The sequence below is a fragment of the Danio rerio genome, chromosome 10, assembly GCF_052040795.2.
Source record: "Danio rerio strain M-AB ecotype USA chromosome 10, GRCz13ab, whole genome shotgun sequence".
NCBI classification, from domain to species: domain Eukaryota; kingdom Metazoa; phylum Chordata; class Actinopteri; order Cypriniformes; family Danionidae; genus Danio; species Danio rerio.
Window position 1 is genome coordinate 37,904,985 of NC_141030.1, and position 17,942 is coordinate 37,922,926.

The following is a 17,942-nucleotide window of genomic DNA, read 5'->3' on the forward strand; positions in this document are numbered from 1 at the left end:
GTCTTAAGTGAATAAGACATTTATTCAAAGCAACTGTTGTATTTATGAATAGGTCAAGGATGAATCGACTCTCACAATTTATTTAAATCCACAGATTCATTCGCAAAAAATAACCCACTCTAGCCTAACATATAAGGACTGAACCGATGTGAACGCTAACAGGTAGGAATAATGATCAAATTCTTGTGGATTAAACATCTTTGTTGACATCAATTGCAGTAGATTTTATTAAGTTAACTTACAACAAAAGGTAGGTAATGGTTTTAATTGCGAACTGTACTTCTTTATTGTGTGAACATGCTACATGCTAACACCATCACAGCTTTCCAGTCAACTAATTTAGAGCTACTAACGTTAGTCAACAGTCCCCGCCTTTACTAAGTGAAAAATGCGAATTAAAAAGAAAAAATAACATAAATAAAATAAATAATTACAAATTAAACCAATGAATATTAAAGTCAGTGTAATTAGATCTAACGTTTATTACTGTATGTCACAGGCTAGTAGCGCTAATTAGCATTTGATGCTAATGCTAACATTGATGCAACTTAATGTAAATATTAATGTTATATTTCACTAAGTGAAAAATGCGAATTAAACAATACGTGAATAATTGCGAATAAACAATTACAAATTAAACCAATGAATATTAAAGTCAGTGTAATTAGATCTTACGTTTATTACTGTATGTCACACAGGCTAGTTAGCTAGCGCTAATTAGCAGTTGATGCTAATGCTAACATTGATGCAACTTAATGTAACTGTAATGTAAATATTAATGTTATATTAACGGTACTGTAACTTTAAACTAATTATTGTTTTACTTAAAAGCTCAATCAAATCTTTAACGTTAACATCAGTCAGATTGATTGCTAATTGAGTGATTCTGTTAATATTACATTTGTTTACCTTAATATTACACTAGATAATCTTTGGAACTATACAGGGAGAGGAATTATTTAGTTTTATATTACAGAAACTCGATATTTATTTTCTATATTTTTGTTAGGCCACAGTTTGAAATGCCATTCTGCAGGCTGAAATGGCATATTTAACACAATTAACCTTGGCTTTACTACAAAAAATACAGTCAGGTTTATTTTGTGTGGATAAATGTAAGTTTACTTTAGTAAAACTATGTTTTTGTCTTATTGGCTAAATGGGCTCATGAAAGTGTTTCACATAGAAATGAATAAATAATAATTAATAATAATAATTCCTTACATTTATATAGCAATTTTTCTGCACACTCAAATTGCTTTACACATTGGGGGTAACATGTTTCCCGAAAGACATTTTGAAATGGAAACAAGATTTTTCTTTCCCATTTATATCTTGACCTCTGACCTAGTTTGTTGGCTTCTGAAAAGTTATAAAGAGACAGGCAAATGCACTGAACATTCTTATATTAAGCAATGTGTTAACCTATTCATTAATTAAAATGAATTCACCAGGGCCGGCCCAAGCCTTCAGGGGGCCCTAAGCAGGATTTTATTTGGGGCCCCTTTGGTGCAAACAATATGATCAATTATCATCAATCCTTGATAATTCCCACACTATAAATTTAGAACACACATTATTGATTTTGTTCGCTATAGCTGTGTTGCTTACATCATAAAATATATGTTTTAAGACAATTCTAAATATTATTCTGCAGAAACAACTTCCTATTGATCCAACTTTTTATATGACTATTTGCCAAAAATCTAAATAACACAAAACATTAATATGGGCTGGCAGAAACAAAAGCAGCTGGAAGTAGCCAATAACATACTTATTTTTATTAATATTCAGGCACACGACAGGCTGCCAAACAGTCAAACATAGTGACAATAAAGATAATTTCTTTTTTAATAGGATATAAATTTTAATACTGAAAAAAAATACATATTGTATTTTGTAGTTCAAATAACTTAAAACATCTATTTAAATTAAAATCAAACTAAATCAGGAAGCATTTTCTAGACATACTCGCATATAAATCAAATTAATAAATATGTACAAAAAATTTTCACTTCTCAGAAATAATTCTAAATTAAGTGATTTTTTTTTTGTAAAACAAATTAATCTGCCAGTGAGATAAGTAAAATAATCTTATTTAAAACATAAAATAATATTTTTTTTTATTTACCCTAATTGTCAGATTGTTGAGCTTTTTTTAATGAAAAATTCACATAATTTTGACAAAAAATCTTTCTAGAAAATGTTTATTGGTTTAAGAATTTTTAGATATTTGGACTACAAAATCACACAAAAACTATAAGAAAGAAAATAATTTTGCAGTGTATTACCAACTCTAAATTGTATAAATCAGAAGCTTATTTTTTTTAATCGCCAAGTTCATGAAAAAGCATTTTGCTGCTGTTCCGGGCACTGCTGCTTCAATCACGATATCAAAGATTCTGCGATATATTGACAGGTCACAAGAAAACCAGCCACAATATATCACAATTTTGGTAAATGAAGGGGGAAAATGCATCAAAAATTTATGATGAATTTCTTTTATAAACACGCATTTATAGAATTGCAACAATGTAAAACAAGTGCTCATCTGTCAAACAAGCTTAAAAATGCTGATGTGGAATTGGAATTGAGTCCAGCATACACGTAGCTGCTTTAGAACTATTTATGATTTTATCTAGCTCTTCCTGTTCTATGATTTTGAAGCAGTGTAGGTTATTATGATTCAGTGAAATATTTACAGGATTTGGAATATAAGCCGGTGCAGAAAGTTTAACATCTCCTATTTTCGGTCTAAAGCCTTCTATTTTAAAACTTTCTCCAAGACTAATTGTTCCTGTTAATATAAATAATCAGTGGAGAAATGCATTTAGTTTTGCATTAAATTGGTTCATTTCGACCTGAAACGAGGAATTTATTGCTGTTTCTGAATCATGTAGCGCTGTGTCTGTTAGATCAGATGATCGCATTCACAACACTGGAACTGAGTGGATTACTACCTGCTCTTCACACACAAAGTAGGCCTACCTGAAATTTAAAACTAGAAAAGGCTCAATAATACATTGGACAGATCCTTAACACACTGATTTCTTCCCTTTTTACTGCTGTTTTGGATTGGAAGTGTCTGCAGATAGCGGAGTACTGCACGCTGTCTCAGTGATGCATCAAGCACTTCATTCACACACCAGCTGATGTGACGTGTGCTGCTCTGTAGAATTATCCGACTGAGTTTATTCTTCCTAGGGGAATACTTTTAGGATAGTTTGTAAGCCTGGCTCATTGTGGTTAAATTAATAAAAGTGAAACTGACTGGCACAATATTGATTGTCATTAACAGAAAATAATTTAGCCTCATATAGGTTACTCTGAAACTGTGAATATTTGACTGTAATTTTATTTATATCAATAGTTTATTTAACAGACCAGTTTGTGTTTTGATTAGGGTCAATAGTGGTAGCCTGTTGCAGAGTTCAAAGAAAAATCTTACTATTAAAAAGAAACATAAGCTGGACCACAACAGATCAATGTCTTAACAAATGCTCAAATAATGTAGCCTGGTTTACAGCAAGCATCATGTTTTCAGTTAGATTGTGTCATCTGTCATATACAGTAGGCCTATACGTCTTTTATTTTTACTAAACAAGATATATTGTTTGAGTTTATCACCATAGAAACTATATTATGCTTAAAAGAAAAATGGCACAGTATCGGGATCGCATCTGTATTGGTCGACACTCAGAATTTTGGGATCGAAATCAAATCGGTTATAAAAAAATGGTATTGGTGCATCCCTATTTTTAATGAGTCATAGTTTTATATAGTAAGAACAAGGACTCATTTTATTTTATTAATTTACATTTTTAGTAAAATGTCTTTATCAAATGAGTAATTTCTTTTTGAACTGTTTATTTAGGTGTTGCGTGTGGCGTTCACTCCTGCCATTAATAATTACTTTCAATTGATCTTGTTTGTCCTTTTCCCTTTTCAGTTTATTATTGGTTAATCTGGTGGCGTCAGGCCTTTAAAACGAACGGAAGCGGACTTCTAGGGCCCCTCATTCCTCCACGTCACCACAGTCATTGACGGCTTTATTGTTGTGTTCTCCTTTATGCTTTCCTTTTGATATTTGGAGTGGGGAGCTCCAACCTGCTTTAGGTTTGTTTGGTTGTTCTTTATTATGTTGTTGGGCTCCCCATCTCTTGTCAATTTGGATTGTTTTGTTGGTTATGTTATATTAATAAATAATTTAGCTGGAGAACTTTGGCCGTTGTTTATTATGTTACGTTGTCTTTTGGTCACGAGTCTTATTTAAGTTAGGGACCGTAACATAATTGGGGGCTCGTCCGCTTCTCTTTAAGTTGTTTCACTTTGTTCTCTTTTTGATACCAAACTTGTTTGACTTTACTGAACGATAGATCGTTAGACTATAATGTTTGGTTCTCATGGGGAATTCCTCATGACGTAATTTCGCGTCATAGGGAATCCCGCGTAGCGTGTCACACCGGAGCGTGTGCATGTGTGTGTGAACATCGTGTTTGTTTTGCTTGATCAACGCGGTTGCATGGCAAAGCTTGCTGGAAATGCAGGTAAGTGAAGTGTTTTTGTATACTGTTAATTGCATAGCGGCCTTTACTCCCCTGTTAGGTTAAAGAGGCGTTGTCCTTTGGACTTCGTCTGTTTTTTGTTTTTGTAGTGTCGCAAAGAGGCGGTTAGTGTTATCTGTTAACGCAGATATCTCGGGAGCACGTCCGTAGGATTTTGTGGGGTCGTCTATTATAGATTGTCTCACAATCCTGCTGGTTTTCAGTGCATAATAACCCGCCGCTGAACTGCGTGAAGACTAGGTGAGTTAGACAGGTGAAGTTCCGTTAGGCAGGCGCAGATAGAGGGGTGTATTTGCTCGCATTTGGTATACTTTGTAACGTTTGTTGTCACTTCACTTTCCTTTGCATTATCTTTCTATTTTGTTATATAGTTAATTTGCGGAAGTTTGTATTTTGCTGTTGGATGATTAAGATTTGACGCAGATTTGATTATTTTGTATATTTGTTATTACTATTTTGACTGCGTGTTTTTCAATCTTATTATGGAGTTTAGTTTAGAGGAATTTGTTGCTCATCCGAGCATAGAGAAACTTGAACAGTGTACTAAAAGTAATCTGTTCTCTATTGCTGCTCACTTTGAAGTACCACTCTCTAAACAAGAGAAAAAACAGAAAATTAAAAATGAATTGCATACAGCCTTATGTGAAATGAGTATCCTTCCTCCTGTTAGTGCTGTCACTTCACATGCTGATGTGCAGCCTGACTCTGAATTGCGTAGACTTGAGTTGCAAGTAGAAATACGGCGATTGGAGCTCAAGGAAAAAGAGCTAAAGCATGAATTTGAGCTGCGTAAATTTGAGATACAGGAAATTGGAAGACGTGAATCTGCTCGTTTGTCTAGGCAGTCAAGGGATTTTGATCCGGAAACAGACTTTGACATTAATAAATGCATTCGTTTAATTCCTCCTTTTTCAGAGAGAGATGTGGACAAATATTTTGTACTTTTTGAACGAGTGGCTACGACAGTGAAATGGCCTAAAGAGGTATGGACTCTTCTTTTGCAATGTGTATTCACAGGAAAAGCCCAGGAGGCATATGCTTCTCTTTCACCTGAATTAAGTTTAAAATATGATCAGGTGAAATCTGCTGTTTTAAGGTCTTATGAATTAGTACCCGAGGCCTATAGGCAAAAGTTTAGGCGTTATAAAAAAGCTGAAAGCCAAACTTATGTCGAATTTGGTCGTGAAAAAACTGTACTTTTTGATCGTTGGTGTTCTGCACAAGAAGTGAAAAATTTAGAACAGCTTCGTGATCTAATTTTAATGGAGGAATTCAAAAATTGTCTACCAGACAAAATTGCAACATACTTGAATGAACAGAAAGTCATTAATGTACTAGATGCTGCGGTATTAGCCGATGAATATGTTCTGACTCACAGAGAGAGCTTTGAAAAGCCATCTTTCTCTCCGTTGCAGCATAGTCCTGTCACGCACTTTCACACTGAGCACAGTGCTAAAGATGCAGCTAGGCCAAGGCCAGTATGTGCTTATTGCAAAAAACGTGGTCATTTAATCAACAGCTGTTTTTTGTTGAATAAAAAGAAGCCTAAAACTGTGGCACTGGTAGAAAAAGTCTCAACATCAAACCTTTTTCAGTCTGGGTGTGTTGATTTGGAGATTTACTCACCATTTATAATGAAGGGAGTTGTTTCCTTGTCAGACAGTGATGTAAAAGTTCCTGTAACCATCTTGCATGATACTGCCGCTTCTAGATCTATCATTCTACAAAGTGTGTTGCCTCTTTCTGATAAAACTTCGTTAAACTGCAATGAGATTGTTCAGGGATTTGGAATGAAACTTGTTAACCTGCCAATGCATTCTGTCCAGCTTGAGTCGGATCTGGTGTCTGGTCCAGTAGCAGTTGCAGCATGCACAGCTTTTCCAATAAAAGGAGTGGATTTTCTCTTGGGGAATGATCTTGCTGGGGGCAAAATCTTAGTGAGTCCTGAAGTAACTGCTGTGCCCTTTTTGTCTGAAGGCCCAGATGAACTGCAGGTGAAGTATCCAACAGTGTTTCCTGTATGTGCTGTCACTCGGTCAATGGCTAAAGCTAACTTGATAGACTCTGATGGCTTGGAGGATAGTTTTATGATAGATCTTGACAGAGAACCTAAAGTAGACTCTGATAGTGGCCCTGTTCTGAGTTCTCCATCTTTAGTCTCTGATTTTACAGAGTTGGATGGAAAATGTGAAAACTCATCAGCTGACAATGTGCTAGAACGTTCTGAGCTGTCTGAGAGCTTTAGTGGGGTTCGTATGTCAAAAGAACATCTAATTTCTGAACAAAGGAGTGATGATTCGCTCGTTTCTCTGTATGAATTGGCTGTCCCTGAAGAAAAGCTTATCGACAATGTGTCTGGTTATTTTGTCAAAAATAACATTTTAATGCGCAAGTGGACGCCATCTTCTGCTTCTGTGCATGATGATTGGAGCACTGTAACACAAATTGTTGTTCCAAAAAAGCTTCGAGGTGAAATATTCAGTTTAGCTCATGACAACCCCTTAGCTGGTCATTTGGATGTCACCAAAACCTATGATCGTATTTTGCGTAATTTTTTTTGGCCAGGTCTAAAACGGGATGTGAAGTGGCATTGTAGAACATGTCATACTTGTCAAATAGCTGGAAAGTCAAATCCACCGATTCCACCTTACCCTTTATATCCTATTCCAGCTGTAGACTCGCCGTTTGACCATGTCGTGGTGGACTGTGTAGGCCCATTGCCTCGTACCAAATCTGGCAGTAAATTTTTGTTGACCATTATGTGCGCTTCAACACGTTTTCCTGAGGCCATACCCATGCGCAAAATTACGGCCACGTCAGTAGTAAAAGCACTGACCAAGTTCTTCTCACTGTTTGGGCTTCCCAAGGTAATTCAAACGGACCAGGGAACAAATTTTATGTCTCGTGTTTTTAAACAGGTCACCAATCAGCTGAAAATATCCCATAACTTTTCAAGTGCTTACCATCCTGAAAGTCAGGGCACATTGGAGAGATTTCATCAGACCCTTAAATCAATGCTTCGTGCATATTGCCTGGAGTTTGAAAAGGATTGGGATGAGGGTGTGCACTTGCTTTTGTTTGCAGCTCGAGAAGTGGTGCAAGAATCTACTGGCTTCAGCCCAGCAGACTTGGTGTTTGCACATAATATCCGTGGCCCTTTGAAATTGCTGCGAGACAATTGGTTGAATGAATCGGAACAAAAAAATATACTGGATTATGTTAGCTCTTTTCGGCACAAGCTACATCGTGCATGTGATCTGGCTAAACAGAATTTAGCAGTTGCTCAATCCAGGATGAAAAACTGGTTTGATAAGAACAGTGTGGACAGACAGTTTAAGCCGGGGGACAAAGTTTTGGTATTTTTACCGATTCCTGGCTGTAGCCTTCAAGCGAGGTATAGTGGACCTTATGTCATTGAAAAAAGGGTAAGTGATAGGGATTATGTGGTTGCTACCCCCGACCGTGTTCGTCGTAGCAGACTCTGCCACATCAACATGATCAAACCTTATTATGATCGTGGGCAAATGATTCCTCACAGCTCTAAAAAAATAAAAACAGCTCCATCTATGCCTAACACTGAGTGTTCAACTGTCTCAAGTGTGTTGCAGGTACAATCATTTTCCGGGTTGTCATCGGGTGCTGACAGTGTCATTGAGAACTCTGAGTCGCTGTCTGATCTTGAAGCTGGCGGCGACATTGAGAGTCCATCTGTGGCTACAGTTCAAGGATGTTTAAAAAATTCTGAGATGCTTGCTAATCTTGATTCTTGTTTTTTGCATCTTTCTGATTTACAGAGAACAGACATATTTAAATTAATTAAGTGTCATGTTTCCCTGTTTTCAGATGTTCCATCTTAGACTCATGTGCTGCAGCATGACATCGATGTTGGTGCTAATGCTGCGATTAAACAACATCCATACCGCGTCAACCCTGTGAAACGTCAGCAACTACAAAATCAAGTCAATTATATGTTGGCGCATGGTATTGCAGAACCTAGTATTAGCTCATGGAGCTCGCCCTGTCTTTTGGCTATGAAGTCTGATGGATCTGAACGTTTCTGCACAGACTTTAGAAGGGTTAACAATGTCACAAAACCTGACTGTCACCCTCTTCCTCGTATGGAAGACTGTGTTGACCGTGTGGGGTCGGCTGTGTTTGTGACAAAGTTAGACCTTCTTAAAGGATTTTGGCAGGTGCCGTTAACTCAACGTGCAAAGGAAATCTCGGCATTTGTTACACCTGATGCCTTCTTACAGTATACAGTAATGCCTTTTGGGGTACGCAATGCGCCCGCGACATTTCAGCGGTTAGTTAACTGCGTGTTGGGGGGAGTGCCAGGATGTGAGGTGTATTTAGATGACATCGTTGTTCATTCAAAAACGTGGCAAGAACACATCCATCAGTTGACACAGGTTTTTGAGAAACTGACTGATGCCAATTTAACAGTTAATTTGGCCAAATGTGATTTTGCAAAAGCAACGGTAGTTTACTTGGGTAAGATTGTGGGCAGTGGCATGGTAAAACCAGTACACGCCAAGATTGAGGCTATCACGTCATTTCCAGTCCCTTCTACACGTCGCGAATTACAGCGCTTTCTGGGAATGGCGGGATATTACCGTAATTTTTGTAAAAACTTTTCGACAGTAGTTTCTCCTCTCACCGACCTATTAAGTCCAAAGTCGGTTTTTAAATGGTCACCGGAATGTCAACATTCTTTTAAGTCACTTAAACACCTTTTAATGCATGCACCCGTCTTGGCGGCTCCAGTGTACGACCGTACATTCAAATTGGCTGTTGATGCTAGCGATGTAGGGGCAGGCTCTGTGCTTTTGCAGGATGGGCTTGATGGAGTTGAGCACCCAGTGTGCTACTTTTCAAAAAAATTCCAGAAACATCAAAAAGCATACTCCACAATCGAAAAAGAAGCTCTGGCGCTGGTTTTGGCCCTTAACAATTTTGAGGTTTATATTGGATCTTCATCTTATCCAATAACAGTCTACACTGATCACAACCCTCTCATCTTTATTCATAGAATGCGTAATTCTAACCAACGCTTAATGAGATGGGCTTTGTTTGTCCAAGCCTTTAACTTGGACATGAAACATGTTGCCGGTAAAAATAATGTGTTGGCCGATGCGATGTCACGTATTACCATATGGTGATGGGTGGTGTTTATTGTCTTTTTGTTTTGTTTACCAGTCACCATTTTAGGGGTGGAGGTGTTGCGTGTGGCGTTCACTCCTGCCATTAATAATTACTTTCAATTGATCTTGTTTGTCCTTTTCCCTTTTCAGTTTTCTATTGGTTAATCTGGTGGCGTCAGGCCTTTAAAACGAACGGAAGCGGACTTCTAGGGCCCCTCATTCCTCCACGTCACCACAGTCATTGACGGCTTTATTGTTGTGTTCTCCTTTATGCTTTCCTTTTGATATTTGGAGTGGGGAGCTCCAACCTGCTTTAGGTTTGTTTGGTTGTTCTTTATTATGTTGTTGGGCTCCCCATCTCTTGTCAATTTGGATTGTTTTGTTGGTTATGTTATATTAATAAATAATTTAGCTGGAGAACTTTGGCCATTGTTTATTATGTTACGTTGTCTTTTGGTCACGAGTCTTATTTAAGTTAGGGACCGTAACATTAGGAATTGAGCTTAAAGAATCAAAAATGTATCACGGTTAGTACTTTAAAAGTGTGAGGTCAATATGGTTTTTAATGTTTTTAATGGCTCTACATTAACTTTTTTGATCACCAGCCTATATGGCTAGTAGTTTTTCAACTTTACTAGCCACTCACCATTTTCACTTTTGTTTTTGGGAAAAAATATTTGCAAAATTACTTGATTTAGATGTGTTGTGTATGACTTTGTTCAATGAGCATGAGCGGTAGTGGTTTCATGGTGTTGCATTGTAATTGGTTATTATTTTAGGGCTCAACATTAAGGTTGTACCAATTTTTTCTCTAAAAAGTTTATAATTATAAAAAATTCAAAAACCAGCAAAATATATGTTATAATATGCATACACTTTTTATTAAATAAAACTTAAATAACAATTATTGTCATGTAGCCTGTCTAAAACTATGCAAAGCTGTCTGTCCTAGCTTAAGGTCTTAGATCAGCAGTTAACTTTGCATAAAAGTTAATCTATTAAATCAACATTACTAAAAAGAATGATAATTAAATCATATTAACAAAAAGAAAGCAGGTGAAAAACATACCGTGTGCAATAATGAAAGGATGATCAAACGCACACAGTTAACGTTAGGCCCATTAATAATCTGTTCAAAGATTATTTAAAGCTAAAGCTGCAACCGCTGCTGCATACATAAAATACCTTCTTTTTAAAAAATCTCGAGCTCTTGAAAATGGTGGATGCGTATCACTTTTTGTCCAGTCTATTTTAAACAGAACCGATAGCAGCATTGTGTTTCCAGTCCAGGTTGCTTCACGCAAGGAAATGAGAGTGTGCACGCTTTGTAAAACTTGCGCGCATCACATAACATTCTGTATTCATCTGCTTTCTTTTGCTTGCGTGAACACAGTTGTTTTTGTCAGTCGAGCTGTTTCTCATTTCTAGAGGTTCATCCTTATTGTCGAACCCTGCTTTTAAAAAAAATACAATTTAAAAATGATTTTCGACCAGCCAAAGTGGATAGTGGGAGTGGCTGTCTAATCCGCCACAGCCGAAGTCTACCTGCGGTTGGTGGGTGTTAATGTCAAGCCCTGGTGTTAACCCATTAATCTGTTTATAGTGTATTTATGCTACATACACGCTGTAATATTTCAGGAGTAACAGCTGCATACAAATATGGAAATAAACTCGAAATTGTGATAACCTTAGTGACATTTGGTTTTGTATCCTCAGATTTTTAAACAGAAATATTACAGCAACTAAAGAATAATTATTGTCAACATTTTTAGTTAAACCAACAGCAGGGCTCGAAATTGCGACCATTTCGGTCACTTATGCGCCCGAAATTTTATCTATGCGACCTCAAAATATACTTGGAAGCATTTTTGCGAGTGCATAAAATTGATGTGTGCGACCAGTTTTTACTGCAAAGTGTTCACCACATGCGCGGATTTTGAGGACATTCACGCAGAATGCATCTCTGCACTTGAAATGCGAAACGTAGTTCTTAGGAATGGTTTACAACAGTTGTCATGTCAACTTGCTGCAGTAAACAAAGCCAAGTCCATAATACTTGCCCCGCCTTTGAGCTCTTCTTATTGGGCAATTGCTCTAGAGCAGAGCGTAAATGGATTGGTTAATATCAGCTGTCAATCACTCAGTCAATGCCTTCTGGCTTGGGATGACTGGGAGAGCTACTACTGCGAAAAATTATAAAGCGCTGAAGATGAGAATTAAGATTACACTGACAGATGTTTTTTTAGAAACTGTCATCTAAAGTTACAAATAATGACACATCTTAGTAGTGATCATGTGCTGAATGTCAATCACACATCTACACTTTTCAAAGAGTGGATAAAAGACTTCCATTGGCTTCAAGTCCGCTATGAAAAGTCTGTGGGATAACCTTAGTGACATTTGGTTTTGTATCCTCAGATTTTTAAACGCAGTAATATTACAGCAACTACTGAATATTATAGTCAACAATTTTAGTTAAACCAACAGTAACAGAGGAGGCTTTAATGTTTGGAACGCCATTTTTGCAATTGATTTTTGACTGTTTTCTTTTACCACAGTTCTAGTACATGGCCATATAGTCTGACATAGTGTCATTGTGTTCTCTGTCTTGTCCCAGAATCTTCTACCAACGTTGCGTCTTGGCAAGTCATCTGATGTGCGTCAAGGTGAATTTGTGGTTGCCATGGGGAGCCCCTTTTCTCTTAAAAACACCATCACATCTGGAATCGTCAGCTCTGCTCAGAGAGACAGTAAAGAACTGGGTCTCTCCAACTCCAACATGGACTACATCCAGACGGACGCTACTATAGATGTAAGAGCACTGGAAACTGGGTGGTGTTGCATGCAAAAAAAATGTATGTCATCATTTAATGAATTGCATTCCATCACTCAATCACAATTCTGCTTTACAGTTTGGAAATTCAGGAGGGCCTCTCATACACCTGGTGAGTCGCTGACATTTGCTCAACTGACTGCTTCTGCCTTTTGGTTTAAAGGGTCACGAAACACCAAAACACATTTTTGAGTTGTCAATAGTCATATATATGTCTCACCCTGCTAAAAACACTCTTAGGACACATATTTAACAGTAAAAGTGAAAATTGGTTGTTTTTGCTTTATTTCAAACAAATTCGTTCTTCCGGTTTGAAAAGAAATTTTGAAGCTACGTCAAGGCCATGTATGAGGTGCCGTATAGGATTTAAATCAAACTTTGCTTATCAACACATACATAAAACACGTGTATATACACCTATAAATTACTTGCATATACACCTATACTACTGGATGTTCAAAACAACATGGATGAAACTTGTGTATATACATAAAAGCTTGATGCATGAATACACCCACATACACACGCACATACATATAAACTCGATCCTCACATAAACACTCACATTAACACACGCACATACATATAAACTTGCTGCATGCAAACACACCTATACACACTTGCATATACATATAAACTTGATCTATGCATGTACACCCATAAACTCTCACATAAGAATATAAACTTGATGTGTGCATAAACACCCAAATGACACTTGTGCAAACATACAAAATAAAATTCACAAACATATATACAGTTAGTTGTGTATATACATATATGCAAGTGATTTCATATGTGTGTATGCATGAATTTTCACAGTAAAAGGCAGTTATTTCACTTTAAAAGGAAGTCGTTTAATTTCAACGTAAAAGTCCTTTGAATGTAATGAACAAGATTATTATTTGTCATGAATCAGGTTATTGCAAACCTTAAGAAACAGAAATAATGTGATTATTAGAGGAATTACATCTGTTGAAATATGAAAATAGATTATGCTAATTCTAAAAAATAAATAAATAAAAAGGTAATGCAAAGGAATGCTCCTGCAAAATTAAAGGTTTATTATGCAATTAAATTATTGGAAATGTTATTATGGTTTAATAAATATAAAGTTGCTTAAGTAATCATTTTGAATAAAATATGTTTGTCTAATATTAGTTTTTTATGTTTGTTTTATTATTGGTGTCACCATTCGTCAAGGGTTATGATACACACTTATGTCCAGTAGGGGGCAGGAATGCACTTAAGTGGGTTTTCCTGTCACCAATAAACAGGCTAATGCACCAAAATGCTGGATGCCAGCTGCTGTAAAAATATAAGTAGTAGTTATTAAACACAAAAGGAGTGTCCTGATAATATATATAGCTTTTCCATGGGGGTTAACTTGACCAACATGATGAGCAGAGACTTTTAATCAGTGTTTTTTTTTTTTTTTTTTTTTTTGTTTATTGTATATGCTAAATAATTAACAATCAAAATGATACCAAAATCTTGCAATTTTGACACCCACATTGTAAAAACATATAAAAAGCATAATAATTATAAAAATGTAAAAAACAAAACAAAAAGACTATAGGCTACATTAACATTTGCTATAGAATAGAGGAGTTTAGTTTGAGTACACATTTATATTTATAATTCTGGTTGCTTTTTGAACGTCCTTTAAGGGTTCTATCTGTCCATTTATATTTGTGTATGTAATTACCTAATTAAATAAAAAGGTTTTAAATAAAAATATTTCTTATTTTGAATAGTCTATTTATATAGACTAATATTTTATATAACATATGTTCATAATTTAACATATTTAATCCCTCTATTAATCACATTATTTCTATTTCATAAGCTTTGCAATAACCAGATTCTTTATAAATGTTTGTGAATTTTATTTCTTTATTTTTTTTTGTATGTTTGTGCGAGATGTTATAGGTGTGTTTGCTTGCAATGAGTTTGTGTATGTGCGCGTGTTGTTGAGGGTGTATATGCATAAACCGAGTTTATATGTATGTGCAAGTGTGTATAGGTGTGTTTGCATGCAGCAAGTTTATATGCATGTGCGTGTGTTAATGTGGGTGTATTCATGCGTCAAGTTCATATGTATATACACAAGTTTCTTCCATGTTGTTTTGAACATTCAGTAGTATAGGTGTATATGCAAGTAATTTATAGGTGTATATACACGTGTTTTATGTATGTGTTGATAAGCAAAGTTTGATTTAAATCCTATACGGCACCTCATAGCCATGAGCTCCTTGTGTAAATTCCAGCATGGAGACTGGCTGTCTGTACCGGCGGGTACAATGTGACGTCTTTGAGCTTTCATCATTAATTCAAGAGAAAGACGAACCAATCAGCGCGCTCTATTGTATATGAGGTGCAACTTTATTAATATGCATGATAGCTTCAAAAACTACCTGTTACAGTATTCAGAGAGACGTGACGTTGTGTTGCTAACCGTAAATAAAACAAGTGGAAGAAGAAGAATTGTTCAGAGACATGGGTCGTCAGTGTTGTTTATAAACTTGCCACAACAAAGGTTTTGTTTCATTTCCCCGCGATGAGAAAGGACCCACATTTGTGGACTACAGTGGTCTTTTAACACGCAACAAAATTATGTTTGTAAGGAACATTTTTACCTGAGAGCTTTTTGTATGTATAAATGGTGAAATCCAGATTTGCCACTCGTCTTCTTATAAAAAAAATCGCAAATCCAGTTCGCGTTGATTGTCCTGTCTCTATGGATTTGGTAAGTAAGCAATCGGTGTTCCTTGTTATTCAGATGGCGAAGTAGGCCATTAAAACTACACTCTTCTAGCAGTTCCTCGGATCCAATATGTCGTTTGTCATGGGGGGCACGCATGAAATGTTCTTGAATGAAAATGAAAGTGCCAAACTGCAGTTAAAGTCGACAAATTAAGAATGAAAATCCCCGAAATTACATGACACTCCGGAGGAAACGTGGATAGCGTGGTGACACAATGACGTTAATCGTATTATGTGCTTTAACATGTAAAACGGGATCATGAAAGGAACATTCAAAAAGCAACTCATGTAAACACCTTAATCATATTATTGTTTTAATCAGATTAAGGCAAATAGTTAAATTACTGATGTCCACAAAATCATTACTTTATCTGTTAAACTGACAAGTGAAACACAAACTACTCTCCTGTCTTCATTTAGAATAAAAATTCCAAATAACTCAACACAAGCAAAGACAATTGTAGGCATAATAGTAGGAGTATTAGGGTAGGAGTATTTATAGCCACAGACATGCAACCTTTTTCAGGGGTAGAAAACTCTGGTTTTAGGCATTTAATTAGTGTGCTAGAACCACTCTACGAAATCCCAAGTAGAACGTATCTCACAGCTATGGTGGTACCCTCCTTGTACAATAATGTGAAGGAGAAAGTTATTAGTGCACATTTAGTAGTTGACTACAGATTGCTGGACCTTCAGAGCAACACAGAGCTTCATGACTGTCATATTAAGAACGTGAATTGTTTTCAAATGTTCATCAATATTGTATTGTACTGGCCATACTCTAGCCTTATGTAATAAACTGATGTGTCATGTTTGTACTCTTCAGGATGGTGAGGTCATCGGCATTAATACCATGAAAGTGACAGCAGGGATTTCCTTCGCTATTCCCTCTGACAGAGTCCGTCTCTTCCTAGACCGATCTGCAGACAAACAGAGTAAGAATGACCTCACAGCTGCTTGCTTTTGTCTGTGACAGAATTTTTTTTTACTGACAGATGGTTATTGGGTCTTTTTTTCAGACTCTTGGTTTGGAGAATCGGGATCGAAAAGGCGTTACATTGGAGTGATGATGTTGACTTTGACCCCCAGGTGCCAAACACTTTTATTACAATTTTACAGGAGAGCAAAATTCATACATTATGGAATCTGCAGATTTTTGTTATTTACCACTAGATTTGGCTCTTAGAAATTTAAGTGCTGGAATACCTGGAAAATTGGCTTGTTCTGTTGAAAAGTGCTTAATTTATCAAGGAGAATTTGTATGCAATTTTCACGCCCGAAAAATAAAAATGTTTGTGAATTTTTGTTACAATATAATGCAAAAATACCCACACAATCTACCGTGATTCCGAAGCAGTGATTTAAATGATATGAGAAGTGGCCAATCACAGTCAACCTTGTTTAGTTTTACCTGAAATGTAAGGGCGGGACAAAGGCCTTTCTGTGTTGCAGTGACAGAAAAAAACAACTGAAAAACAAATGTATTATGGGAATAATGCTTTTCAGATGTTTTTACTATGTTATTAGCAAGAGTAATTAAACCGCAGACATTGAAGTGTTTTTGGTTGAAGCAAATGTAATATTGATTGTTTTGCTGATCTGTCTATTAAACTATCAATCAATCAATCAATCTATCTATGAATCTATCTATCTTATCTATTTATCAATCAATCCTTAAACCGTAACCTTTGCACTGAAGTGAGTCTTTTATTATCTTTAAATTCTCTTTTTCCCCTCCTCAGTATAATCGATGAGCTAAGGATGCGAGACCCGTCCTTCCCTGATGTTTCTCATGGAGTTCTCATCCACCGTGTGATTGTAGGATCTCCAGCAAACAGGTGTGCTGCTCTCTGAACGTGATGTTATCAGCTGTTGATTAAGGCATCCTATTGATGATGTCATTTGCTGTTTTGCAGAGCTGGAATGAAGCCAGGAGATGTTATTATTGAGATCAATGGGGTAAAGGTGAACACGTCGGAGGAGATATATAATGCTGTCAGGACCAGCGAAAGCTTAAATGTGGTGGTCCGCCGGGGGGCCGACCTGCTCATGCTGCACATGACCCCAGAGTCCACAGAGTGACATCAAGTCAAGTATTTAGTAAGATTAAGAAATGGTGAGTAATGAGAAACTGTCATAGTTGGAGATGTTGTAAGAAAGGAATCATCTAAAGAGTTGAACAGTTGTAGCAAACGCTGGACATTCGTGTAGTAAACGTGTTTCTGGAAGCGTATGAAATAATGTGGATGATTCAGACTTCTGTACACTGGATAATCCTCAGTGTCTGTGCAAACTACACTATCAGTATTGATTTGAAGGAATATCACTGAATATTTTGTTTAGGATTGTCATGATGGCAACAAACACTCAACGACCTTAATAAAACTGGGTGCTCTTATTGTGAAAATGCTGATGTTTTGTATTGAGTCTCACATTCTCATGTTACGACGTTTGTATTTTAATACATTTTTCTGAACAGCTCTGATTTCACAATAAACCATTGGAATATTTATGGATGATTTGCTGATGTCGCAGTGACTGATATGTTTAGGTTTTGGGTCAGCGCTGTACAGCATTCTGAAAAAGTGTATTTCTAAAAGTGCGCCATAATGACGCCAGTGTCAACTGCAGTGTGTG

At 36.5% G+C, this 17,942-nt stretch overlaps 3 protein-coding genes across 5 annotated transcripts in view; 2 read left to right on the forward strand and 1 right to left on the reverse strand.

The window, feature by feature from the left end:
• LOC147842141 (uncharacterized) overlaps positions 1-17,942 on the reverse strand; it is a 1,078,568-nt gene that overhangs the window by 462,139 nt on the left and 598,487 nt on the right. The gene's annotated exons all lie outside the window — the stretch shown is intronic.
• stard13a (StAR related lipid transfer domain containing 13a) overlaps positions 1-17,942 on the forward strand; it is a 250,288-nt gene that overhangs the window by 66,804 nt on the left and 165,542 nt on the right. Inside the window, exon 1 of one of the 3 annotated variants that reach the window (XM_087271065.1) lies at positions 36-162. The exons of the other annotated variants lie outside the window; for them this stretch is intronic. The gene's annotated coding sequence lies outside the window, so the exon portion shown is untranslated. Of the gene's footprint in view, positions 1-35; positions 163-17,942 lie in introns of those variants that run through there. 3 annotated transcript variants of the gene reach the window in all.
• On the forward strand, positions 139-17,817 carry htra2-14 (HtrA serine peptidase 2-14). Its single transcript, NM_001114706.1, has 7 exons — positions 139-162; positions 12,327-12,521; positions 12,622-12,654; positions 16,132-16,240; positions 16,325-16,394; positions 17,048-17,143; positions 17,222-17,817. The coding sequence occupies exons 2-7, from the start codon at positions 12,393-12,395 to the stop codon at positions 17,385-17,387; spliced, it is 603 nt and encodes a 200-aa protein (NP_001108178.1). The 5' UTR covers positions 139-162; positions 12,327-12,392; the 3' UTR covers positions 17,388-17,817.